The following is a 21995-nucleotide window of genomic DNA, read 5'->3' on the forward strand; positions in this document are numbered from 1 at the left end:
TTCCAAAAACTTGTGTTTTAACCAAATTTTAAATAAAATTTAAAATGATTTTTAGTGGAATTATTTTTTCTTCAAAGCTGGTCATTTATGCTGATGTTTTCTTACCTCATTGTCTGACTCCACAAGCACTTGATCATATTCACTAAGGGCTACTAGGAACATGATAGATGTGACATTTTCAAAGCAATGTATCCATTTTCTTCTTTCTGATCGTTGGCCTCCTACATCCACCATTCTGCAAAATTAACAATGACCACATAAATTCTACAAATACCTTAGCAGATAAACATACAGTCACATATGGAACATTGAATTCAAGAATTTAGTTGAAAACACAATTTGGTTTGTTTTTCTTAAAAAAATAATAATTCCATTAATATTTCACAGAATTGTAGAATTGTTCAGGTTGGAAGGGACCTCTGGAGGTCATCTGGTCCAACCTGCCTGGCTCAAGCAGGACCACTTGCCCAGGACCAAGTCCAGACAGCTTTTGAAGATCTCCAAAGAGGGAGACTCCACAACCTCTCTGGGCAACCTCTTCAAGTGCTCAGTCACCCGCACAGTAAAGAAGTTTGTGCCCATTGCCTCTTGTTCTGACACTGGGCACCAATGGAAAGAGCCTGGATCTGTCTTCATTGCAGCCTCCTTTCAAGTATTATAGACATTGATGAGATCCTATCTGAGCCTTCTCTAGGCTGAACAGTCCCAACTCTCTTAGCCTTTCCTCCTAGGAAAGATACTCCAGTCCCTTGATCATCTTCATGGCCCTTCGTTGAACTCTTTCCAGTAGCTCCATGTCTCTCTTCTAATGGGGAGCCCAGAACCGAACAGAGATGCAGCCTCACCAATGCTGAATAGAGGGAAAGGATCACCTCTCTTGACCTGTTGGCAGTACTTTGCCTAATGCAGCCCAGGATTTCTTCTTTGTGGCAAGGGCACGTTGCTGACTCATGTTCAACTTGGTGTCCACCAGAATCCCCTAGGTCATTTTCTGCCAAGCAGCTTGACAGAAAAGCAGCAATAGACTCTTTGTGGCTCCCAGGATATACTGGTGCATGAGTTTGTTCCTCCCCAGGGGAGGAACAAAGGGGGGGAGGGAGAGAGTAACCAGCAGTCCTGTGAGGGACTCATAGACAGGGCTGCTGAACAAAGGGCATGGGGTAATGTGAAAGGGAGGAATTGCAAAATCAACAAAATGGGGGTTAAGCAGGGTCACCTCCAGCACTTGCAGGTAAGCAAGGATGTGTCTACAAGGCACCTTTATGGATAAGTCCCCCACATCGAACATGTTGGGGGTGCGTCTCTAAATTGCCTGTATACTAATGCATGTAGGATGGGAAATAAACAAGATGAGTTAGAGATGTGCATACACTTGCAGGGCTACAATCTTTCTGGGATCATGGACATGGTGGGATAATTCCCATGACCGAAATGTTGCAATGAAAGTATACAGGCTTTTTAGGAAGGACAGGCTGGGGAGATGAGGAGGGGGGTCTTGTTTTCTATGTGAGCTAGAGTGCATGGAGCTCTGCCTGGAGATGGATGAGGGAGGAGCTGACTGAGAGTTTATGGGTTAGGATTAAAGTTGCCCAGCTTATTACAGCTGCCCAATTTTAAGAGCATAAACTGAATACAATGTATTTACTAAAGTTAATAGCCAAAATAAAAACTCAAATTTGCCTGCAGAGTGTACTCGTAATTCATTAGGCATCTCAATGTAACTAGACACTCGGGTGTCTTAATTGCAATTGTAATTGCATAGTTATTCTTTAAGCAACTGTTTTTGCCCTCAGAATGAGCTGTGGGGAAAATCATTTGTTGGAGCGGTAGTAAACTTACAAAATATCACTTCTCTCTAAAAATCAAGCACAGAAGTGGTACCTTTACATTTCATAATTTACATGAATCAGAAGGAAATGTGATTGCATTTTCTTATTATTATTCATAATGAAACAGCTATACTCATTCTACTGAAAAATTACTTCCAGTTTTTCTGTCAGTAATTAACTTCAGAAAAAGTCTATTTGTCGCTCATCCTCTTGACATCTTTAATGATAGTTGCCCTTCATATATGGACAAAACCATAAAATTACCAATCTCAAACTTTAAACATAGAATAATTTGTACTTTTAACCAATACCCTGTACATGGTATTACTAATATAAAAGGAAAAGAATAAAAAGAAACAAAGCATCTGTCTACTTTTTTCTACCTGAAAATGACGCTTTGTAAGTCGAATGGATATTCAATGATCCCTGTTGTTGGGACTCGAACTCTAAGCACATCTTGCTGAGTTGGCAGGTAGGTTGAATCTGCTATGCGGTCCAAATCATTAAGATAACTAAAGACAGGGAGAAACAACAGGAATGCAAGACAGTGACACCATTATACTACTGAGGAGAAGAGAAGGGAAGACTTAGGAAAAGACGTAGGATGTGGGATAGGAAGAAGTGCAACAGAAAAAAGAGCAATATTGGCATAAAAGAGGGAAGAAAATGGACATTTTCATAGCTTCCAGTAAATAGTACAAAAGGACAGCATAATCATCATGATTTTCATATAAATTTGCTTGGATTTCACACATGGAACTACCAACAATTCAGAATTTTTAATTATTAAATTCTGGGTAAAGACAAATAATATGATAAAATGTCTAAGAAATATAAACCAATATAATTTTATCTGAAAATATCTTTTTCTTGATATTTACTCTGTAGTGTCAACACAGATACATAGATAGAGAAACATGAATCTCTTAAGTGACAGTTAACTCATTTAGCAGAGATCATTATCAGTTACAAAATGGTAGGAGGATAAATAGCACTCTTTGGAGCTAAAAGAAACAAACTCACACTGACTGATTAAAAAAAATATCTCCAGATATTGTTATCAGAAGGGAGAGCTATGATCATCTAGTGTGATGTCTGGCACCTGAAATTCCTTCATCCAGGCAGAAAGTTCTGATAAAGTTATTAAGCCTACAGTACGTGAAATGCATCCAAGTCAGTTAGCAAATAATCTGAAACTGCAATAAAACTGTAATGACTTTTTAACTACAACAAACAACTCTTCTGCTATTGCTTAATGGTGATTTTCAACCATAAAGCAGCAGTGCACTGGAGGTTTTAGTTAACTTTCATAAGAGATGCTTCAAAAAAAAAAAATTTGTTTGGATCCAGCAGTTGCACTCAAATTTAGTGCACCAGGCAGTTTGGGCTCTCCCCAGGCTAGATGTCTGCTGTAGGAAATGAAGTTTTTGTGTATTTGATTACTTCCAAGCACAAGGATGACCTAGTTGGTCAGAGTTAGTCACTGATAAGATAACCTAAGGCTACCATGATTCATTCTAGGGGAAGGCACCAATAGACTCTGTGCAGTTTATCAAATCACTGAATATCACTAAGCTCTGAATATATTCTTTTCTTCATAGTTATTATTTAAGGTGTTATTTTTAAAAATAAATTCACACAAAAAATAACTAGGCTACTTCTAGATACTCAGAATGATTTGCTATGAAATAGTGAAAGTTGTCATGAACAATGACAGAAACAGCAATTTGAGTTCTAATTTACAGTATAAATACAGAAGAATTAATTTGTTAACCCTGGCAGAGAGCCAAAAATATTATCAAATTTTCTTCACTATGATTTTATTCATGAAAGATTAAGCTGACAGTAAATGTTGAATATGAGAATATTACACATAATAAAAAAGATGTATTGAACCATATATCTTAGAAAAAAATATGTTCAGAAGTTAGTACTCTGATAAAATTTTCTCAGAACACTATTTCTAGGGTTTTCTAGGGTTTTTCTAATTTTTTTTCTTTGAATATTTTCTCAGAACTAGTTTCTGCCAATAGGAAAAAGGACTTGAAAATTTGAGTATTTCATCTGCCCTTAGATGTTTTACACAAAAAGCAGAATAGATAAGCTGATCATCAATTCGTTGCGGGGTATGTGGATTTGTTATGGATAACCACAGGAGGAAATCCAAAGAGACACTGAAACACTAATTGACCTCTTTTTTCCTCCCACCCCTCTGTTGTCTGGAATATGTACTTGGATTTTTCCTTTCTCGAAGCTTATTTGGGCACCTGGTTTATTTAATAGGTCTTGCCCTAAACAGAGGAAGGGGACATTCCAGCAAGTATAAAAATTCATGAGTCAAAACTCATTTCTTAATTTCACATTTAATTGGTTGCAAGAAGGGTTTAACCTCTCGCTTTCCCGTGGCCCCAATCACTGACATAGAGAATTTACTCAATGGTCCCTTGCAACTGTTTACTACCAAATAAGTGGTTGCTGTATCTACTAAAAAAAATTATAATCTCATTCCCTGGCTTTACTGGAACCAGGGGCTCTGCTGGGGTACTGGATAATTCTGACACCGGTTTCCTTCAATCTGATTCTTCCGTACCAATCATTAACAAGTCCTCATCAGGAACACTTGTTAATTTTGCCTCTCTGGATTGGTTCAGTTTTGGGCATTCATTCCTTCAATGCCCCTCCTCCTGACAATATGTGCTCTGATTTAATCCCAATGAGTCAGATGGGCAAGGGGTAGATATTATATATTATATATATATATTATCCCTTGTCCTCTTCCTCTGCTTCGATTTCCCATCAACCTGCCTCTTCCTCCTTTTTGAAATCCTTTACCACTTGACGATGTTTGGGTTTGAACCATAGCTGTTGCAAGCAAACTTTCCTGCATTTTTGCATTCTTCTGTTTCTCTTTTTGTCTTTTCTCCCTTTCTACTTCATCTCATCTCAATTAATTGGGAAATAGACATTCCTGAAACTCCATCTCCTCTCTGCAACTTCTAACGGATATCGGGGGCTGATTGTCCTATAAACAGCATATTAAATGTTACTTTATTTGCCTCATCAGGATTTAAATCCATCCATTTCCTAGCTACTTCGCATAATCTTTCATAAAATGCTGATTGGTGCTCATCAGGACCCTGAGTTACTTGATATAATTTAGAAATATTCTTAGGCTTCAGTACCCATGCTTAATCCTGTAAGAAAGAGTGTTTTTGTGTTTTTGCAAAGAGATGTTACATTGTTTAGGAGGAAGGAATGTGGTATTGAGATATGCTTGCAGTGATAAGAAAGCTTACCAGACAACCTTGTAAAATGCAGACAACAAGACTCCTTAGTGCAATTAAGCGAAAATCACAGTGTCAAGTCAAGTCAGATAAGGGAAAGAATATTGCCACCTCATAGAGTAAAAAGTCACAAGAAAATTGAAAAATAACAGGCTGGCAACTGAAAGCCATGTATTATCTGTGAAGCGTCGGATAGGTTGTGAATCTGGAGTACCCAGTCAATGGGGAAACAGGGGAGGGTCCCAATCATCGAGAGATAAAGTATATAAACTGTGCTATGTAATTAAAAGGCGCGCTCCTGCTTGCAGGACACCTGCCATTGCAATCGTGAATAAAAATGCTACTTCACTGAGATCCTCGCCTGAGCCTATGTTATTGGCCACAGAGTGTTTTCCACAATCCCATACAAAATTAACTGCTGATATGGTTTTACAAGCGTTTTACCTCCATCTATATTTGGATCCCAAGGAGGTTCTTGCTCTGGCATGAACCTCTCCGGCCCTTCCCTTACATTAATCTTCCTATTTTCCTCATTAGCCTTCTCTAACAGTAACCGTCTCTCTTTCAACATTTAACAAAACCTGCATGTCTTCCAGTGCGGATTGTGATTAAGTACAGTCATTTGAAATAGTATACCTTCTCAGGATTTTCTCTGTAGGACGCAGCTGACTCTTTCCAATTTATAATGGTACTTTTACAAAAAACATTAATCCCTGGGGTCATACTGCTTCCCGAAGTGGGGCCTGAAATGCTACCGGATTTTGTGCCCTCATTTCTCCATGCAATTGGACTAAATCCTACCACTCCCCTAAAGTCTTCACTCCCTTGCCTTTCATCTACAATGCTTCCTCGATCTGAATCTCTTTCATTGGATACCAAAAGCTGTACATCCTCTTCCTCTTCACCTTGTTTCAAACACCTCTTTCCGATACTACATGCTGAGCAACACCTAGATAGATGCTTAATCTCTTTATCAGACATCATCATCATTACATTACCATCGTTGATTAACAGTTTACATTTTTCCTAGTCTCATGATCATTCCATAAAGAAAAGAAAAATCTAAATAAGGTGCTTAATTACCTATTTATCCCATTTGCCTGTTTTGACAAAATAACATCAGTTATAAAATAGTATTATAATGCAAAGTACCCAATCTCAGTCATTTTTCCCTATCATCTAATTTATATTTAGTCCACCACTGCGTGCAATATTGCTTCAGTTTTCCTTTATTTAGGGGATCCCCACCAAACTTATTCCAGTTCTTAGGGATGCATCCTAAAGGTGAACAAGGAGTTGGTTCTGAGGAAGGACTAGTCCCCATTTTACAAAACGAAATGGTCTATACCCACAACTCTGGTCGCTGCCATCTATGTGTATGAAACCATTTAACAATATTACAACTGACCCACAACTTCATACACTCTGGACGTCACCATCTACGTGCATGAAACTATTTATTACAAATGCTGGCCCAAACCAAAACTCTTTAACAAAGCCTCCTAACCCCCCTTTACAACCTTAACCAAAAATAATACCTCACCCACATTTGGCATTGCACCACTGAATCGCTTACTGCTTCCAGACAGGGAGAGGATCCCGGGAGTCCCCGATCAAAATGGTCGGTGCACGCTGGAGTCCTGCAAATCCCTTCTCCCCACTGGCAGCCAGCAAGACGATCTGGGAAAGGCTCCAAGGCTGTTCCATCTGTGTCACCAAAAATTGTTGTCCAATAAAAAGTTTGGATTTGTTAGCCGGTGTGCAATAAGCCAATCCACACACTAGATTGAGATATTGTTTATTTCAGAGTTGCAGAAGTCTGGGTACCAGGTGGTTTCTCACAAAGCTGGCACACCTAAGGATTTTCTGCACCACTCTTTATACAGTTCCTTATCAATACATTTTCATGTTTGTACAATCCCCTAGCCTCCGATTGGTTACATAATTAGCATAATGCTGACATGACGGAATCATTCTGCGCATCCTCAGAAAGGAATGGTCCCTTGTTGGGCTGGGGTGTCCCAGCCCAGGGGCATGATTTTTCCTATTATAATGAGGATAGTTCACAGAGACATCACATTAGAATGCTCCTAATCTTTGTTTTTCAGCCAACTATTCATGACAGGTTGATTGATGATTGATTCAAAGATGTAATTCAGAATGTTTCCCTCAAGAATGTCAACATAATTGTCTTCCTGGTTAGCAGTGCCTCAGTTAATCATCCTTTAGACATCTCCAAGGCCTGGGTCATCTTGCCTTTTCCTCAAAGTACATATTTTATCTCTTTCACACAAAACAGAGTTAACTATACACTGGTATCACCACCAAAAGCATAGGTTTTATTTTTATTTTGTGACTTTATTTGGGAAAAAAGAAAGGTACAAGAAGAATCATTAAATGTTATAGTGGTATTCATGAAAACAGGAGAATTTTAAGAGAATAAATTTGTAGATGACCCGTTCATACAATTGTCTTGTTGCATTCCTTTGGAAAGCCTCTGCTGTAATATCTAATGTGTAAACCTAGTTACTGTACCTCTGCACCATGAGCATAGTGGGCATATTACTAAGATATGCAGTAGTCCTGTTGGGAGGAATGGTTTAAAAAGAAAAGACTGGTGAGGAGGATTGTAAATAGGCTCAAGTGACCTTGCAGCTGAGAATGCGCAGTCTGGAGAGCAGCAATGTAGAAAAACATTTAAATTATGTCTGCTGCTGTTTATGCTCTGTGTGCTTGGCAAGTAGCACATCTGTGCATAGATAAAATGGGTGGTGTTTGGTAGACTCAGAGGCACCCTATCAGATGCACTTGAGCTCCTGGCCTTGGTACAGAGATGATCAAAGAAGCACATTGAGGATCACAGCATGGTGGTAAAAACAGCATGTGCATGAACCCTTGATAAAAACAGGTGAAACCAGCAGGCTGGTGATCTCCTAGCATGGACCCTGTTAGCATTTCCTGCATCCCTGCTTGCGTGCCTCCACTTGTGTGCTTCCTCTCGGGTGTTGCGCCGGGGATTCCCTCGTTGGTGAGGTAACAAGAATAAATCTACTCTTTGCATTTTAGCCGCGAGTCTGTGGTTGTTCCTGCTGCCTACCTGTGCTGACTCACACAAGCTCACATCTTTTTTTAGAAGGACAGTAATTTAAAGGGACATTAATAAATAGCAAAGTCTCATTTGTGTAAGATGTAAAGAGCAGATGAGATTTTTTCTCTCCTAACACAAATCACTGTTTTAATTAAGTTCTAGAAGCACCAATTTATCATTTAAAATTACATATCTTTTCGTCATACTCATTCATTTCTGCACAAGTTCTGCTCTTACAAATGTACTAAATGGAAACGGTCTTACTCATTTCACCAGTAGCACCTTCTGAAGTTTATACAGAATCCTTACATATCCTTATAGAGTCCTATTTCCTTCCCTAGATATCTGCACTTATGTAGTGGGTTTATGTGGCAAGGTTTTGGTAGCGGGGGGGGCCATAGGGGTGGCTTCTGTGAGAAGAATCTAGAAGCTGCCCCATGTTAGGTAAGGGCCCCACTGCTGACCAGAGCCAAGCCAGTAACTGATGTAGTTTGCGCCTCTGTGAGAGCTTATTTAAGACAGGGGAAAAAAAAACGCTGCGCCACACAGCAGCTGGGAGAGTGAGAGGAGTGAGAAACAGCCTTGCAGACACCAAGGTCAGTGAAGAAGGAGTGGGAGAGGTGCTCCAGGCACCGGAGCAGAAGTCCCCTGCGGTCTGTGGTGAGGACCATGGTGAAGCAGGCTGTCCCCCTGCAGCCCATGGAGTACCACGGTGGAGCAGGGTTCCACACTGCAGCCCGTGGAGGAGACCACGGTGGAGCAGGTGGACCTGCACCGACAGAGGCTGCGGCCTGTGGAAGACCCCTGCCGGAGCAGATTCCGGGTCGGACCTGTAGCCCACGGAGAGGAGACCACGCAGGAGCAGGTGACCTGGCAGGAGCTGCTGCCTGTGGGGGACCCAGGCTGGAGCAATGTATTCATGGGGGATGGACCCCATGGTACGGACCCATATTTGGAGCAGTTCTTGAAGAGCTGCTGCCTGTGGGAAGCCCACGTTGGATCAGTTTGGGAAGGACTGTATCCCATGGGAGGGACCCCACAGCACAGGGGACAAGAGTGACCAAGAAGGAGTGGCAGAGAAGAAGCGCTATAGACTGACCATAACCCCCATTCCCCCATTCCCCTGCGCCGCTCGGGGGGAGGAGGTGGAAGAGGGTGGATGGGGGGAAAGGTGCTTTTGGTTTCTTTCCTTTGTTTCTCACTTCTCTAGCTTGTTCGTAATAGGTAACAGTCTGGATGCAAGAAAAAGGAGATAAGTTTGCAAAAACAGTACTCTAGAATCGAATGGTATTAGATTTATTAATAACCTCACAAGGAAGAGCGTGCACTGTAATTAGTGCTAGTTGCTGTATATATGTAGATCAAATGGAACGAATTTGACTGATCTCAAAAATATTTGGGGAAAAAAACAAACAAAAAACAAAGTACAAGATCCTACATAGCGTGACTCAAGATGACACTTCCTGGGGATTTAGAAACATTTGGGAGAAACTAACTTTGTGGTTACCTGAATGGAATTGGCTCAAACAACTATTTGTTGGTATTATAATAATAATGGCATTGTATATCTGTCATCCCCCATGGCATTCGAAGAATACTGCACCTTAATGTTGGAAAAACTCAAGAGTGGGGTATGTGAAAAACAACAATAAGAGTAAGAAAAGAAGAGGGGGGAATTGTGAGAAACTAAGTTGTGTTTTTGCAATAGGTGGTGTTTTTGCAGTGGAGAATTCCACTAACCTTGTGTATTCAAAAGTGATTGTGCAGCACAGCAGTGTGGAGTATGTTAAGCAGATAAGGGGAAGGTCCCACTGTCCCAAAATAAGGAGGATAGCTAAGAAAAACAGGACGAGCAGTACAAAATCAGTAAAAATAAAAATCCCGGGCCCTCTAGTCATGAGAGAAGAAGGAAAAAAAGGAAAAGGTGAAATTAACGGTTGGTCAAATTGAATTGTACATATAGGTTACAGTAATAAGCATCGAGTACTTTGTGAAGCTGTAGTACTCAGCCAATGAGGAAACAGGGGGGGGGAATTAAGCATCGGGTAATAGGGAATATAAGGTTATGATATACTTTTGCTGGGCGCTCCTGCTTGTAAGACACCCGCCATTGCAATCGCGAATAAAATAGCTTCACAGAAGATCCTGTCTGAAGAAAACTATTGAGATTTTCTTTTTTTTCTCAGAAGATCAGACAAACTTCCTGTTACCATATTAGTAGGTATGTGTAGTACATAGTATAACTTTTTATTCATTGATCAATGTAGAGGGAATCAAACTTGTTGCTGTCCTGGTTTCAGCTAGGATAGAGTTAATTTTACTTCTAGCAGCTGGCAGGGTTCTGTGTTTGGGATTTAGGATGAAAATAACGCTGATATCACGCTGATGTTTTAATTGTTGAGTTGCAAAGAAAAACAACTGCAAAAGGGGGGTTCTTAGAGAAACTTGCTGCTCCAATATCCAGCAGGCAGTCCCCAAGACACAGAAATGAATATTATGACCAGGATTAGAGGGTCCCTGCCTCCAGCCACGGGGAGGAAAGGGACAATCGGGTTTATTGGACTGTGTGGATTCGATGGCCTGGCATGTCAGACGCACAGAAGTATAAGGCTTTAGTAGACACTGGTGCACAGGGTACTGTAATGCCATCAAGCTATAAAGGGACAGAACCCATCTGTATTTATGGGGTGATGGGGGGATCCCAGCAGTTAACTGTATTGCAGGCTGAAGTGAGTCTAACTGGGAATGAGTGGCAAAAGCACCCTACTGGGACTGGCCCAGATGCTCCGTGCATCCTTGGCATAGACTATCTTAGAAGAGGATATTTCAAGGACCCAAAAGGGTTCCGCTGGGCTTTTGGCATAGCTGCCTTGGAGATGGAGGACATTAAACAGTTGTCTACCTTGCCTGGTCTTCTGTTGTAGGGTTGCTGTCTACAACCCTTCTGTTGTAGGGTTGCTGAGGGTAGAAGAAGAGCAGGTGCCAATCGCTACCACAACTGTGCACGGGCAGCAATATCGCGCCAACCGAGACTCCCTGATTCCCATCCATAAGCTAAATCATCCACTGGAAAGCCAAGGAGCGATAGTCCCATATGGCCAGTGGGAAAGTCTAATGGTGAGTGGAAGCTAAAAGTGGACTATCGGGGCCTGAATGAAGTCATGCCACTACTGCCTCAGTGCCAGACATGCTAGAACTCCAGTACGAACTGGAATCAAAGGCAGCCAAGTGGTATGCCACAACCGATATCGCTAATGCATTTTTCTCCATCCCTCTAGCAGCAGAGTGCAGGCCACAGTTTGCTTTCACTTGGAGGGGAGTCCAATACACCTGGAATCGACTGCCCCAGGGGTGGAAACACAGCCCTACCAATTAGCCGTAGACTGATCCAGTCTGCAATGGAACAGGGGGAAGCTCCTGAACACCTGCAGTATATTGATGACATCATTGTGTGGGGTGACACTGCAGAGGAAGTTTTCGAGAAAGGGAAGAAAATAGTCCAAATCCTTCTGAAAACTGGTTTTGCCATAAAACAAAATAAAGTCAAAGGACCTGCACGAGAGATCCAGTTTTTAGGAATAAAATGGCAAGATGGACGTCGTCAAATCCCAATGGATGTGATCAACAATATAACAGCTATGTCTCCACCAACTAGCAAAAAAGAAACAAACTTTCCTAGGTGTTGTGGGGTTTTAGAGAATGCACATTCCAATTTACAGTCTGATTGTAAGCCCACTCTACCAAGTAACCTGTAAGAAGAATCATTTCGAATGGGGCCCTGAGCAACGACAAGCCTTTGAACAAATTAAATGGGAGCTAGTTCATGCAGTAGCCCTTGGGCCAGTCCGAACAGGACCAGATGTAAAGAATGTGCTCTACACCGCAGCCAGGGAGAATGGCCCCACCTGGAGCCACTGGCAGAAAGAGCCTGGGGAAACTCGTGGTCGACCGCTAGGGTTTTGGAGTCGGGGATACAGAGGATCTGAGGCCCGCTACACTCCAACCGAAAAAGAGATGTTGGCAGTGTATGAAGGTGTTCGGTCTGCTTCAAAAGTGGTCGGTACTGAAGCACAGCTCCTCATGGCACCTTGACTGCTGGTGCTGGTCTGTATATTCAAAGGAACTGCTCCCTTGATACATTAAGGCTGACGGAGCTGAGTCTCTTTAGCTTGGAGAAGAGGAGACTGAGGGGTGACCTTATTAATGTTTATAAATATGTAAAGGGCAAGCGTCAGGAGGACGGAGCGAGGCTCTTCTCAGTGACATCTAATGATAGAAGAAGGGGCAGTGGGTGCAAGCTGGAACATAGGAGGTTCCACTTAAATATGAGAAGAAACTTCTTCATGTTGAGGTTGACAGAGCACTGGAACAGGCTTCCCGGAGAGGTTGTGGTCTCCTTCTCTGGAGACATTCAAAACCCGCCTGGACGCGTTCGTGTGTGACCTGATCTAGGTGTTCCTGCTCCGGCACAGGGATTGGACTAGATGATCTTTCAAGGTTCCTGCCAATCCCTAACATTCTGTGATTCTGTGATTCTGTGATCATGCAACTGATGCCACGTGGCAAGTGGGTTATACAACAGGCTCGAATAGGAAACCATGTCATAGACACTTGGGCCAAAGAGCACGGTACTGAGTGGGTATATCATATCCCCTATCATGCACAAATTTCTTGGAAAATCAAGCGATACAATGGATTGTTAAAGACTACACTGTAGGCAACGGGTGCTGGGACATTCAAACATTGGGATACACATTTGGCAAAGGCCACCTGGTTAGTCAATACTAGGGGATCTGCCAACTGAGGCAGACCAGCCCAATCAAATCCGTTCTGTACTGTAGAAGGGGATAAAGTCCCTGTAGTGCATGTAAGAAACATGCTGGGTAAGACAGTCTGGGCTATTCCTGCCTCAGAAAAAGGCAAACCCATTCGTGGGATTGCTTTTGCTCAAGGACCTGGATGCACTTGGTGGGTAATGCAAAAGAATGGGGAGGTCCGGTGTGTACCTCAAGGGGATTTAATATTGGGTGAGAATAGCCCATGAGTTGAATTGTATCATGTTAATTATTACCTAATACGGTATGTCATCACCATTGTGATTGCTATATGTTAATGTCCCATTAATGGTATCACAGTAACTGTCTGGCAGATAACAATGAATGAATGTTAATAGAATTGGACAAGCACAGCGGTATGATACAGACACAGACACAGACACAGATTTCTAGGTTGGAAGAGACCTCAAGATCATCGAGTCCAACCTCCGACCTAACACTAAGTACTCCACTAAACCATATCGCTAAGCTCTACATCTAAACGTCTTTTAAAGACCTCCAGGGATGGTGACTCCACCACTTCCCTGGGCAGCCCGTTCCAATGCTTAATAACCCTTTCGGTAAAGAAGTACTTCCTAACATCCAACCTAAAACTCCCCTGTCGCAACTTTCGCCCATTCCCCCTCGTCCTGTCACCAGGCACGTGGGAGAACAGACCAATCCCCACCTCGCTACAGCCTCCTTTAAGGTAACTGTGGAGAGCGATAAGGTCGCCCCTGAGCCTCCTCTTCTCCAGGCTGAACAAGCCCAGCTCCCTCAGCCGCTCCTCGTAAGACTTGTTCTCCAGACCCCTCACCAGCTTGGTCGCCCTTCTCTGGACTCGCTCGAGCACCTCCATGTCCTTCCTGTAGCGAGGGGCCCAAAACTGAACGCAGTACTCAAGGTGCGGCCTCACCAGAGCCGAGTACAGGGGCACAATCACTTCCCTAGTCCTGCTGGCCACACTGCTTCTTATACAAGCCAGGATGCTGTTGGCCTTCTTGGCCACCTGAGCACACTGCTGGCTCATATTCAGCCGACTATCAACCAATACTCCCAGGTCCTTCTCGGCCAGGCAGCTTTCCAGCCACTCATCTCCCAGCCTGTAGCTCTGCTTGGGGTTGTTGCGCCCCAGGTGCAGGACCCGGCACTTGGCCTTGTTGAACTTCATACAGTTGGCCTCAGCCCATCGGTCCAGCCTATCCAGATCCTCCTGCAGAGCCTTCCTGCCCTCGAGCAGATCGACACACGCACTTAGCTTGGTGTCATCTGCAAACTTACTGAGGGTGCACTCAATCCCCTCATCCAGATCATCGATAAAGATATTAAAGAGGACCGGCCCCAGTACCGAGCCCTGGGGGACACCACTAGTGACCAGCCTCCAACCAGATTTGACTCCATTCACCACAACTCTCTGGGCCCGGCTATCCAGCCAGTTTCTAACCCAGCGAAGCGTACGCCAGTCCAAGCCCCGAGCAGCCAGTTTCTTGAGGAGAAAGTTGTGGGGAACGGTGTCAAAAGCCTTACTGAGGTCAAGGTAAACCACATCCACAGCCTTTCCCTCATCCACCAAGCGCGTCACTTTGTCATAGAAGGAGATCAGGTTCATCAAGCAGGACCTGCCTTTCATAAACCCATGCTGACTGGGCCTGATCGCCTGGTTGCCCTGCAAGTGCCGCATGATGACCCTCAAGATAATCTGCTCCATGAGCTTTCCTGGCACTGAGGTCAAACTGACAGGCCTATAGTTCCCCGGGTCTGCCCTCCGGCCCTTCTTATAGATGGGTGTCACATTTGCTAGCCGCCAGTCAACTGGGACCTCCCCTGATAGCCAGGACTGCCGATAAATGATGGAAAGCGGCTCGGCCAGCTCCTCCGCCAGTTCTTTCAGTACCCTCGGGTGCATCCCATCCGGCCCCATCGACTTGCGCACATCCAAGCTCCGTAGCAAGTCGCCAACCATTTCCTCATGAATAGCGAAGGCCACATCCTGCTCCCCATCCCCTTCCACCACCATGATGGAATGAGAACAGGCTTCAACGTGTGACGATCCAACATCACACACCATCTCTTCTGCCCTGAAAGACTGCTGGGACAGATGGAGCCCGAAGTCAGTCACAGACCAAACTTAGTGGACATTTTATATACATATATGAAGGTGGTGATTAATTGGAATGTATTGGGAAGTGTGGGACCCGAGCATGACATAAATGGTTTGGAATAAGGGGTAGATATTTTCCTAGTTTCAGCTAGGATAGAGGTAATTTTCCTCCTAGTAGCTGGTAGGGTGCCCTGTCTGGGATTTAGGATGAGAATAATGTTGAAAACACACTGATGTTTTGATTGTTGCAGAGCAGTGCTTACACTAAGCCAAGGACTTTTCAGCTTCTCACACTGTCCTGCAAGCAGGCAGGCTGGTGGTGCAGCAGGATCTGGGAGGGGACAGACCCAGGACAGCTGACCCAAACTGGCCAAATTGGTATTCCATACCATCTGACGTCATGCTGAACAACTGAAATGAGGGGGTGGCAGGGGTGGGGGGGGACCGGCTGCTCGGGGATAGGCTGGGCATCGGTTAGTCAAGCAGGATTTGCATTCATAAAACCATGCTGATTGAGTCTGATCACCTGGTTATCCTGTGTGTGCCAGAAGACGGCACTCAAGATGATCTGCTCCATGACCTTCCCTGGCACCGAGGTCAGACTGACAGGCCTGTAATTCCCCAGATCCTCCTTCCTGCCCTTCTTGTAGATGGGCGTCACATTCACCAACCTCCATTCAACTGGGACCTCCCTGGACAGCCAGGACTGCTGATAAATTATTGAAAGTGGCTTGTTGAGCACTTTGGCTAGCTCCTCCAGCACCTTTGGATGTACCCCATAGATTTGTGCGTGTCCAAGTGGTATAGTAGGTCACTAACCATTTCCCCCTGGATTATAAGGGCTTCATTCTTCTCCCTGTCTCTGTCTTCCAGCTCAGTGGGCTGGGTACCCCAGGAATAACTGGTCTTACTAAGGCAGAGGCAAAGAAGGCATTAAGTACCTCAGCCTTTTCCTCATCCCTTGTCTCTATGTTTCCCCCCACATCCAATAAAGGATGGAGATTCCCCTTAGTCCTCCTTTTGTTGCTAATGTATTTATAGAAGTATTTTTTATCGTCTTTGACGGCAGCAGACAGATTAATTTCCAGTTGGGCTTTGGGCTTTCTAATTTTCTCCCTGCATAGCCCCACAACACTTTTGTAGTCCTCCTGAGTGGCCTGCCCCTTCTTCCAAAGGTCATAAATTCTCCTGAGTTCTTTCCTGAGTTCTAGACAAAGATATCTCTTCACCCAGGCCAGTCTTTTCCCCTGCCAGCTCATCTTTCGGCACATTGCAATGGCCTGCTCCTGTGCCTTTAAGATTACCTTCTTGAAGAGTGTCCAGTCTTCCTACCAGCCCAGTCATAGAATGGTTTGGGTTGGAAGGGACCTTAAAGATCATCCAGTTCCAACCCCCCTGCCATGGGCAGGGATACCTTCCACAAGAACAGGTTGCTCAAGGCCCCATCAAGCCTGGCCTTAAACACTTCCAGGAATGGGGCATCCACAACTTCTCTGGGTAACTTCCAGTGCCTCACCACCCTCACCATGAAGAATTTCTTCCTAATAACTAATCTAAACATACCCTATTTAGTTTAAAACCATGACCCCTTGTCCTATTGGCACACTCCCTGATAGTCTCTCCCCATCTTTCATGTAGGCCCCCTTGAAGTATTGGAAGGCCGCTATAAGGTTTCCCTGGAGCCTTCTCTTCTCCAGGCTTCTCTTCCTCAGCCTATCTTCATAGGGGAGGTGCCCTAGCCCTCTGATCATCTTCGTGGCTTTCCTTGACCCGCTCTAACAGGTGCATGCCTTTGTTATGCTGGGGGCCCCAGAGCTGGACACAGTAGTCCAGGTAGAGTCTTATGAGAGCAGAGTAGAGGGGGAGAATCACCTCACACTTCTTTTGATGCAGACCAGGATATGATTGGCTTTCTGGTCTGTAAGCACACATTGTTAACTCATATTCAGTTTTTCGTCCACCACTAACCTCCAAGTCCTTCTCCTCAGGGCTGCTCTCAATCCACTCATTGCCCAGCCTAAGGATTGCCCCGACCCAGGTGCAGGACCTTGCACTTAGCCTCGTTAACATTCATGAGGTTCACACAGGCCCACCTCTCAAGCCTGTCAAGGTCCCTCTGGGTGGCATCCCTTCCCTCCAGCATGTCAACTGCACCACTCAGCTTGGTGTCATCTGCAAGTAGTACTACACAGAAGAGAACTATTTAGAAGAGAATTCAAGAGAATTGAAAATATTCTTGTCCTTTTGAGTTTATTTCATGTGACAGATGCCCTAGATGACGTCCAGCAGGTTAATCTTCACTTTTCTAGATTGACTCTTGTGTAAAGTAGAACATGTAGTTTGGTTACATAGACTTTGTGTTCTTCTGAGAATTACAGCCTTAATATAGATTTAATAGGATCATTATCTTATGCACTTTAGATAACTGATTTGTTAGAACAGTAACATTTTGCAGTTGACCAGCTTCAACTAGAGAGCATATGTTTTTTATCGCTAATTAAATGAAATTCTATTGGAGTGTCAGACCAATTTAGGATATAACTTGTTTATGCTTTTTAAAAATACAGCTTAAATACAGTAGGTATAGAATGAAAATTGAACAATTCTATTAATTTTATAATGATTTATTAGTATAATGTAACTAATATTTCTGTTGTTCATTTTGTGTGGTTACAGATCATCCAATTCATCTCTCCATTTTAAACATTATTTTATGGAAGAAAGGATAGTAAGCAGGAAAAAAAAAACAGCTCTTGCATGATCAACTTCTGGAATTTCATTCCATTTTTATTTTTTAATGGTTCCTACTGGAAAAAAAATACTATATAATAGTATTTATTAGTAAAAATGTTCCCTTCTCTTATGTGAGGATCACAGACTGAATCTTTCTTCTGTTTTCTGCTCCTAAGGTTCCCTCTTAAAGAAGCTCAAATTTTGAATTGACTGTAAGAAAACTGACTTTCTCTTCTTAATTATTAGGACCACAACGGGATGCACAAGCAGCACGAGAGTTCATCTTGAAGATGTTTGTAGACCTGAATCCAGACAGTGACAAAATTATCTACTCCCACTTCACATGTGCTACAGACACAGAGAATATACGCTTCGTCTTTGCTGCTGTCAAGGATACAATCCTACAGTTAAACCTGAAGGAGTACAACCTGGTTTAACTGTGCCAAGGAGGCCCTGCAAAATCACCTTTACGTGACTGAAGATACAGAAGAGGGACTGTATTATCTGTGAAAACAATTTGCATAATACTAATTTATTGCTGAAGTTATATTCACTCTGAACATCCACAGAGTTTGTAGTTAATATTATGTTTTTATTTAAACTATATGGAGAAAAAACAAAAGATGCTGAACTACATTCACAGCACATTTCCTTATCTTTTAGGCAAAGCCTCATGACTCAATGTGTTTTAAATTCTCAGTCCTACTCTCACAAAGGATAAGGTTTTTTTTGATACTGAAGCAAAGTCAATCCGGTTTCCTCTTTCCCTGACCGTTTCTCTCTCCTTCCTTCCCTTCCCGCTTTATGTTTTTAAAGGTATAATGGCCTTTTTCCCAGTTGCATTTCTTGGTAAAATATTTTCTATTGAGTGATTTGGTCAGGAAAAATGCTATCATCAATATTTAAAATATCAGTCATTCTAATTTTACAAAATGTACTTTTTCTGAAGGATCAAAAGTATTGATAGTATGATTTTTAAATTCTTGACATGGGTGTTTTCATTCTGTCTTCACTTCTGAGGCTGGAATATTGGGATTGCAAAATAGAAATACAGATGTGTATGGATGTAAAATTTAACCATGCTTTCACAGTTTAGAAAGATTCACAGAAGACAGTAATGAAATACCTAACACAAACCTAGGATGTACATGGAATATCACAGAATCTCTTTTTAATTGACATGTGCCGTTTTTTTCTCTTTTCTTTATTCACAAATGTCAAACAGAAATGTCATGAACACTACATTTTTCCCAGTAGCTACAGACTGAAACAGTGTGGGTTGTGTTTTTTTTTTCAGTTGTGTGGGTTTTTTTCTTAAGTTAGAGCTTTTCTAAATGTGTTTTTCCACATTAGAATTTTTTTTTATATATATATAAAATTAATCTTGCCAAATCTGTCTTTTTATAAAACCGATATTTTGAAATATAAGATACTGAATGAAATACCAAAGTGATGGATTGGGAACTGACCTGATTGAGTCAACCGCCAAATGATAAACAAACATAGTTTCAGTTCCTACAATCCCATTTTAGAAAGTGTTCCATTTTCTATTGCCAAAAACAACAGTGTGAATGAATATGATAATAGATACATGTGTATAAAAGACAGTTTAACTCCTTATGTCAGAGATGACATGAGATTGCATACAACGTGTTCTGTAATAATATCAAGGCATCTTTAGTTTTACAACATGAAATGCTTGTTCACTGAATCACAGACATTTGATAGGCTTAATATAAAAGCCTTGATATTCTTTAGAAAGAGCTATGAATATAAATGAAACATTGAGAAAATCGCTCTAGAAATTTAAACGTGCTATTTTTTAACAACAAAAATGCAGCACTCATTGAGGAGTCTTTATTCTACAGCTTAAGTTGAAAGAAGGTGTTTTTTGACCAGGTGCATTATTGCTGGCAAGCTACAGAGAACTCAGATATGTAATTGGATTGTCTGCAATGCCAAGTAGCACTAGAGTGCACTTAACACAGAAATTGCTGCCTCTCAGCAGCGTAGGGGAAGTGGAAAAAAGAATGGCTTATTAGTTGAGTAACAAAGTTAACAATAAAGACTAATGAATTGTTTCTCATCCTTAACCCTCCCAGCTCCAAAACAACAATAATAAGAACAGCTGATACTTTTTTCTCCCTTATAAAACATCTTATAATTAAAATCTGGTTGTACATACATACATATATATATATGGCAGCATCCATATTATCTTTGTAATTATTAATTTTTGGCAAATTGAATGTGCTGTGTTGATATGTATCTATGTAATTGTACTGTATGTCATAGCTAATTCACATTTTAAATAATGCTATTTTATTTACTTTTTAAGAGAAAAGAATGTAAATTTTGTCAGTTTATTTCTGACTGGGGACTTGTTTTTATTTAAATATATATATATATATATATAGTACAGAGCAGTACTAGCATCGTACTGTATAAAATTATTTGTACATTCCCAAGTAGAAATAAATTGTATACATGCAAAGGACATTCACATTCAAAACAATGCTTAAATCTTGTGAGGGCTTTATACAAATGTAGAAACCAGTTTTGTTAGAAGAACATATGCCATTATATCTAGGATTGGAAAATAAGCTCTCAAATATGAATTTGTATTTGGCAGATTCAACTTTGATTAATTTTACCTTTCTAATGGCCTTTATTAGAAAAGTTAATTTAGAGACATTTCAAACCAGTGAACATAAGTACTAATGGGCACATGCTATTTCCCTATAATAATCATGAAAAAATACAGAACATCAGATCAATTAAACATTATTTCAGAAATTACAGAAACCTTGGATCTAGCAACAAAAAACTCATTAGCGTTAACAATTTTAAGGAGTTAAAAATTTTATTTAATAAAGCTAAAGCAGGTAGTTGTATGTTATAAAAAGTGACACTGACATTCTAAATAGGTGATCAGAGTAGTTAATGTTGTTATATATGGCATTATAAAACTGGTCCTGATCTTGCTTAAAAACATAAAGCTTCTGTGTCTACTGTTAACTATGGAGTGCATGATAATATCCCTTCTTTTAACCTGGGAATATATTGGCCACCCTGGATTTAGTGATATAAATAGAACTGTAGGAAAAAAAAAAAAAGAAAAAAAAAAAGCAAGTGGTGTCTTATGAAGGTTTGGTGTTTTTTTGTTTGTTTTGTTATGGGGTATTGGGGAAGGGGAATGGGGTTTTATGTTTTGTATAAAAAATAAACAAAAGTTTTCTCATGCATTATACTTATATTGTAATTGCAGCATTCAAGAGGTTGTGCCACTGGGCTACTTCTGGTATATTTTAAGTGAGCAAACCTGTGGCAATGATTAGATCATTTGAGCATATTCTGAAAAAAATATATATTCAGCATGCTAATGCAAGCTTTATATGAATCACCTAACAGCACTGCAGTGTGACAGTTTTTGCAAAAACATTTCCTTTTTAAATGACATAGCTGTTCCCACTTGCAATATATTCCGTTGTTGTTTTAATTGGTGGTTTCCAGTATGGGTTATAGCGCTTGAGCCCAGAAGTTTGTGCCTCTAACATGAAACTGAAGGCAAACACAAGACACAAACCCTTTTACTTTATGTGATATGTGATTTCATTGAATGTCTTAAATGGGGTAGGAGGGAAGGAAAACATCTTGGGAACCTGAGTATTTTAGGTGTTCGCTAGCACAAGAAAGCTGTAATATGCGTTTTACAAAACCTTAAATTTGCTTTTTCACTAAGTAACTGGCACTGTAATGACATATATAGGATGATGCAGCTATAAGGGCAGTTTACTTCTTATCATTTAGACTCTTGATTGTCAAAGTATATGAAATGTCATTTTTAATTATACTGCCACATGATTGTGAAACATTTTTTTAAGTTTGAAAGTTGAGAAGAGACTTTATGCTGGCTATCAGTCAGAACTGACTGCATGATTTGCAAAAACTTTAAATGGGAGGAAATGGGCTGCATATGAAGACATTGCTAGACTCCCAGCCTTTGGTTATAAAATGCAAAAGATTTTCAGATTTCTCAGACTACTGTCCCTTCCCTAGTTATGTATTCTTCACAAAACAATGAAATAACAAGAGAAAACATGAAACCAACATGAAAAAAAAAATTTATCCAAATTATTTTATGTG

The 21995-nt window shown here is 41.5% G+C and overlaps 1 protein-coding gene across 3 annotated transcripts in view; it reads right to left on the reverse strand.

The window, feature by feature from the left end:
- LOC121062972 (guanine nucleotide-binding protein G(q) subunit alpha-like) overlaps positions 1-21995 on the reverse strand; it is a 126909-nt gene that overhangs the window by 37577 nt on the left and 67337 nt on the right. For all 3 annotated transcript variants that reach the window (XM_040543277.1, XM_040543278.1, XM_040543280.1), the window contains exons 4-5: positions 2213-2341; positions 106-235 (exon numbers count right to left, since the gene is read on the reverse strand). In XM_040543277.1, coding sequence (XP_040399211.1) covers positions 106-235; positions 2213-2341 — 259 coding nt within the window. The remainder of the gene's footprint in view (positions 1-105; positions 236-2212; positions 2342-21995) is intronic.

The sequence above is a fragment of the Cygnus olor genome (assembly GCF_009769625.2).
Source record: "Cygnus olor isolate bCygOlo1 chromosome W unlocalized genomic scaffold, bCygOlo1.pri.v2 SUPER_W5, whole genome shotgun sequence".
NCBI lineage: Eukaryota > Metazoa > Chordata > Aves > Anseriformes > Anatidae > Cygnus > Cygnus olor.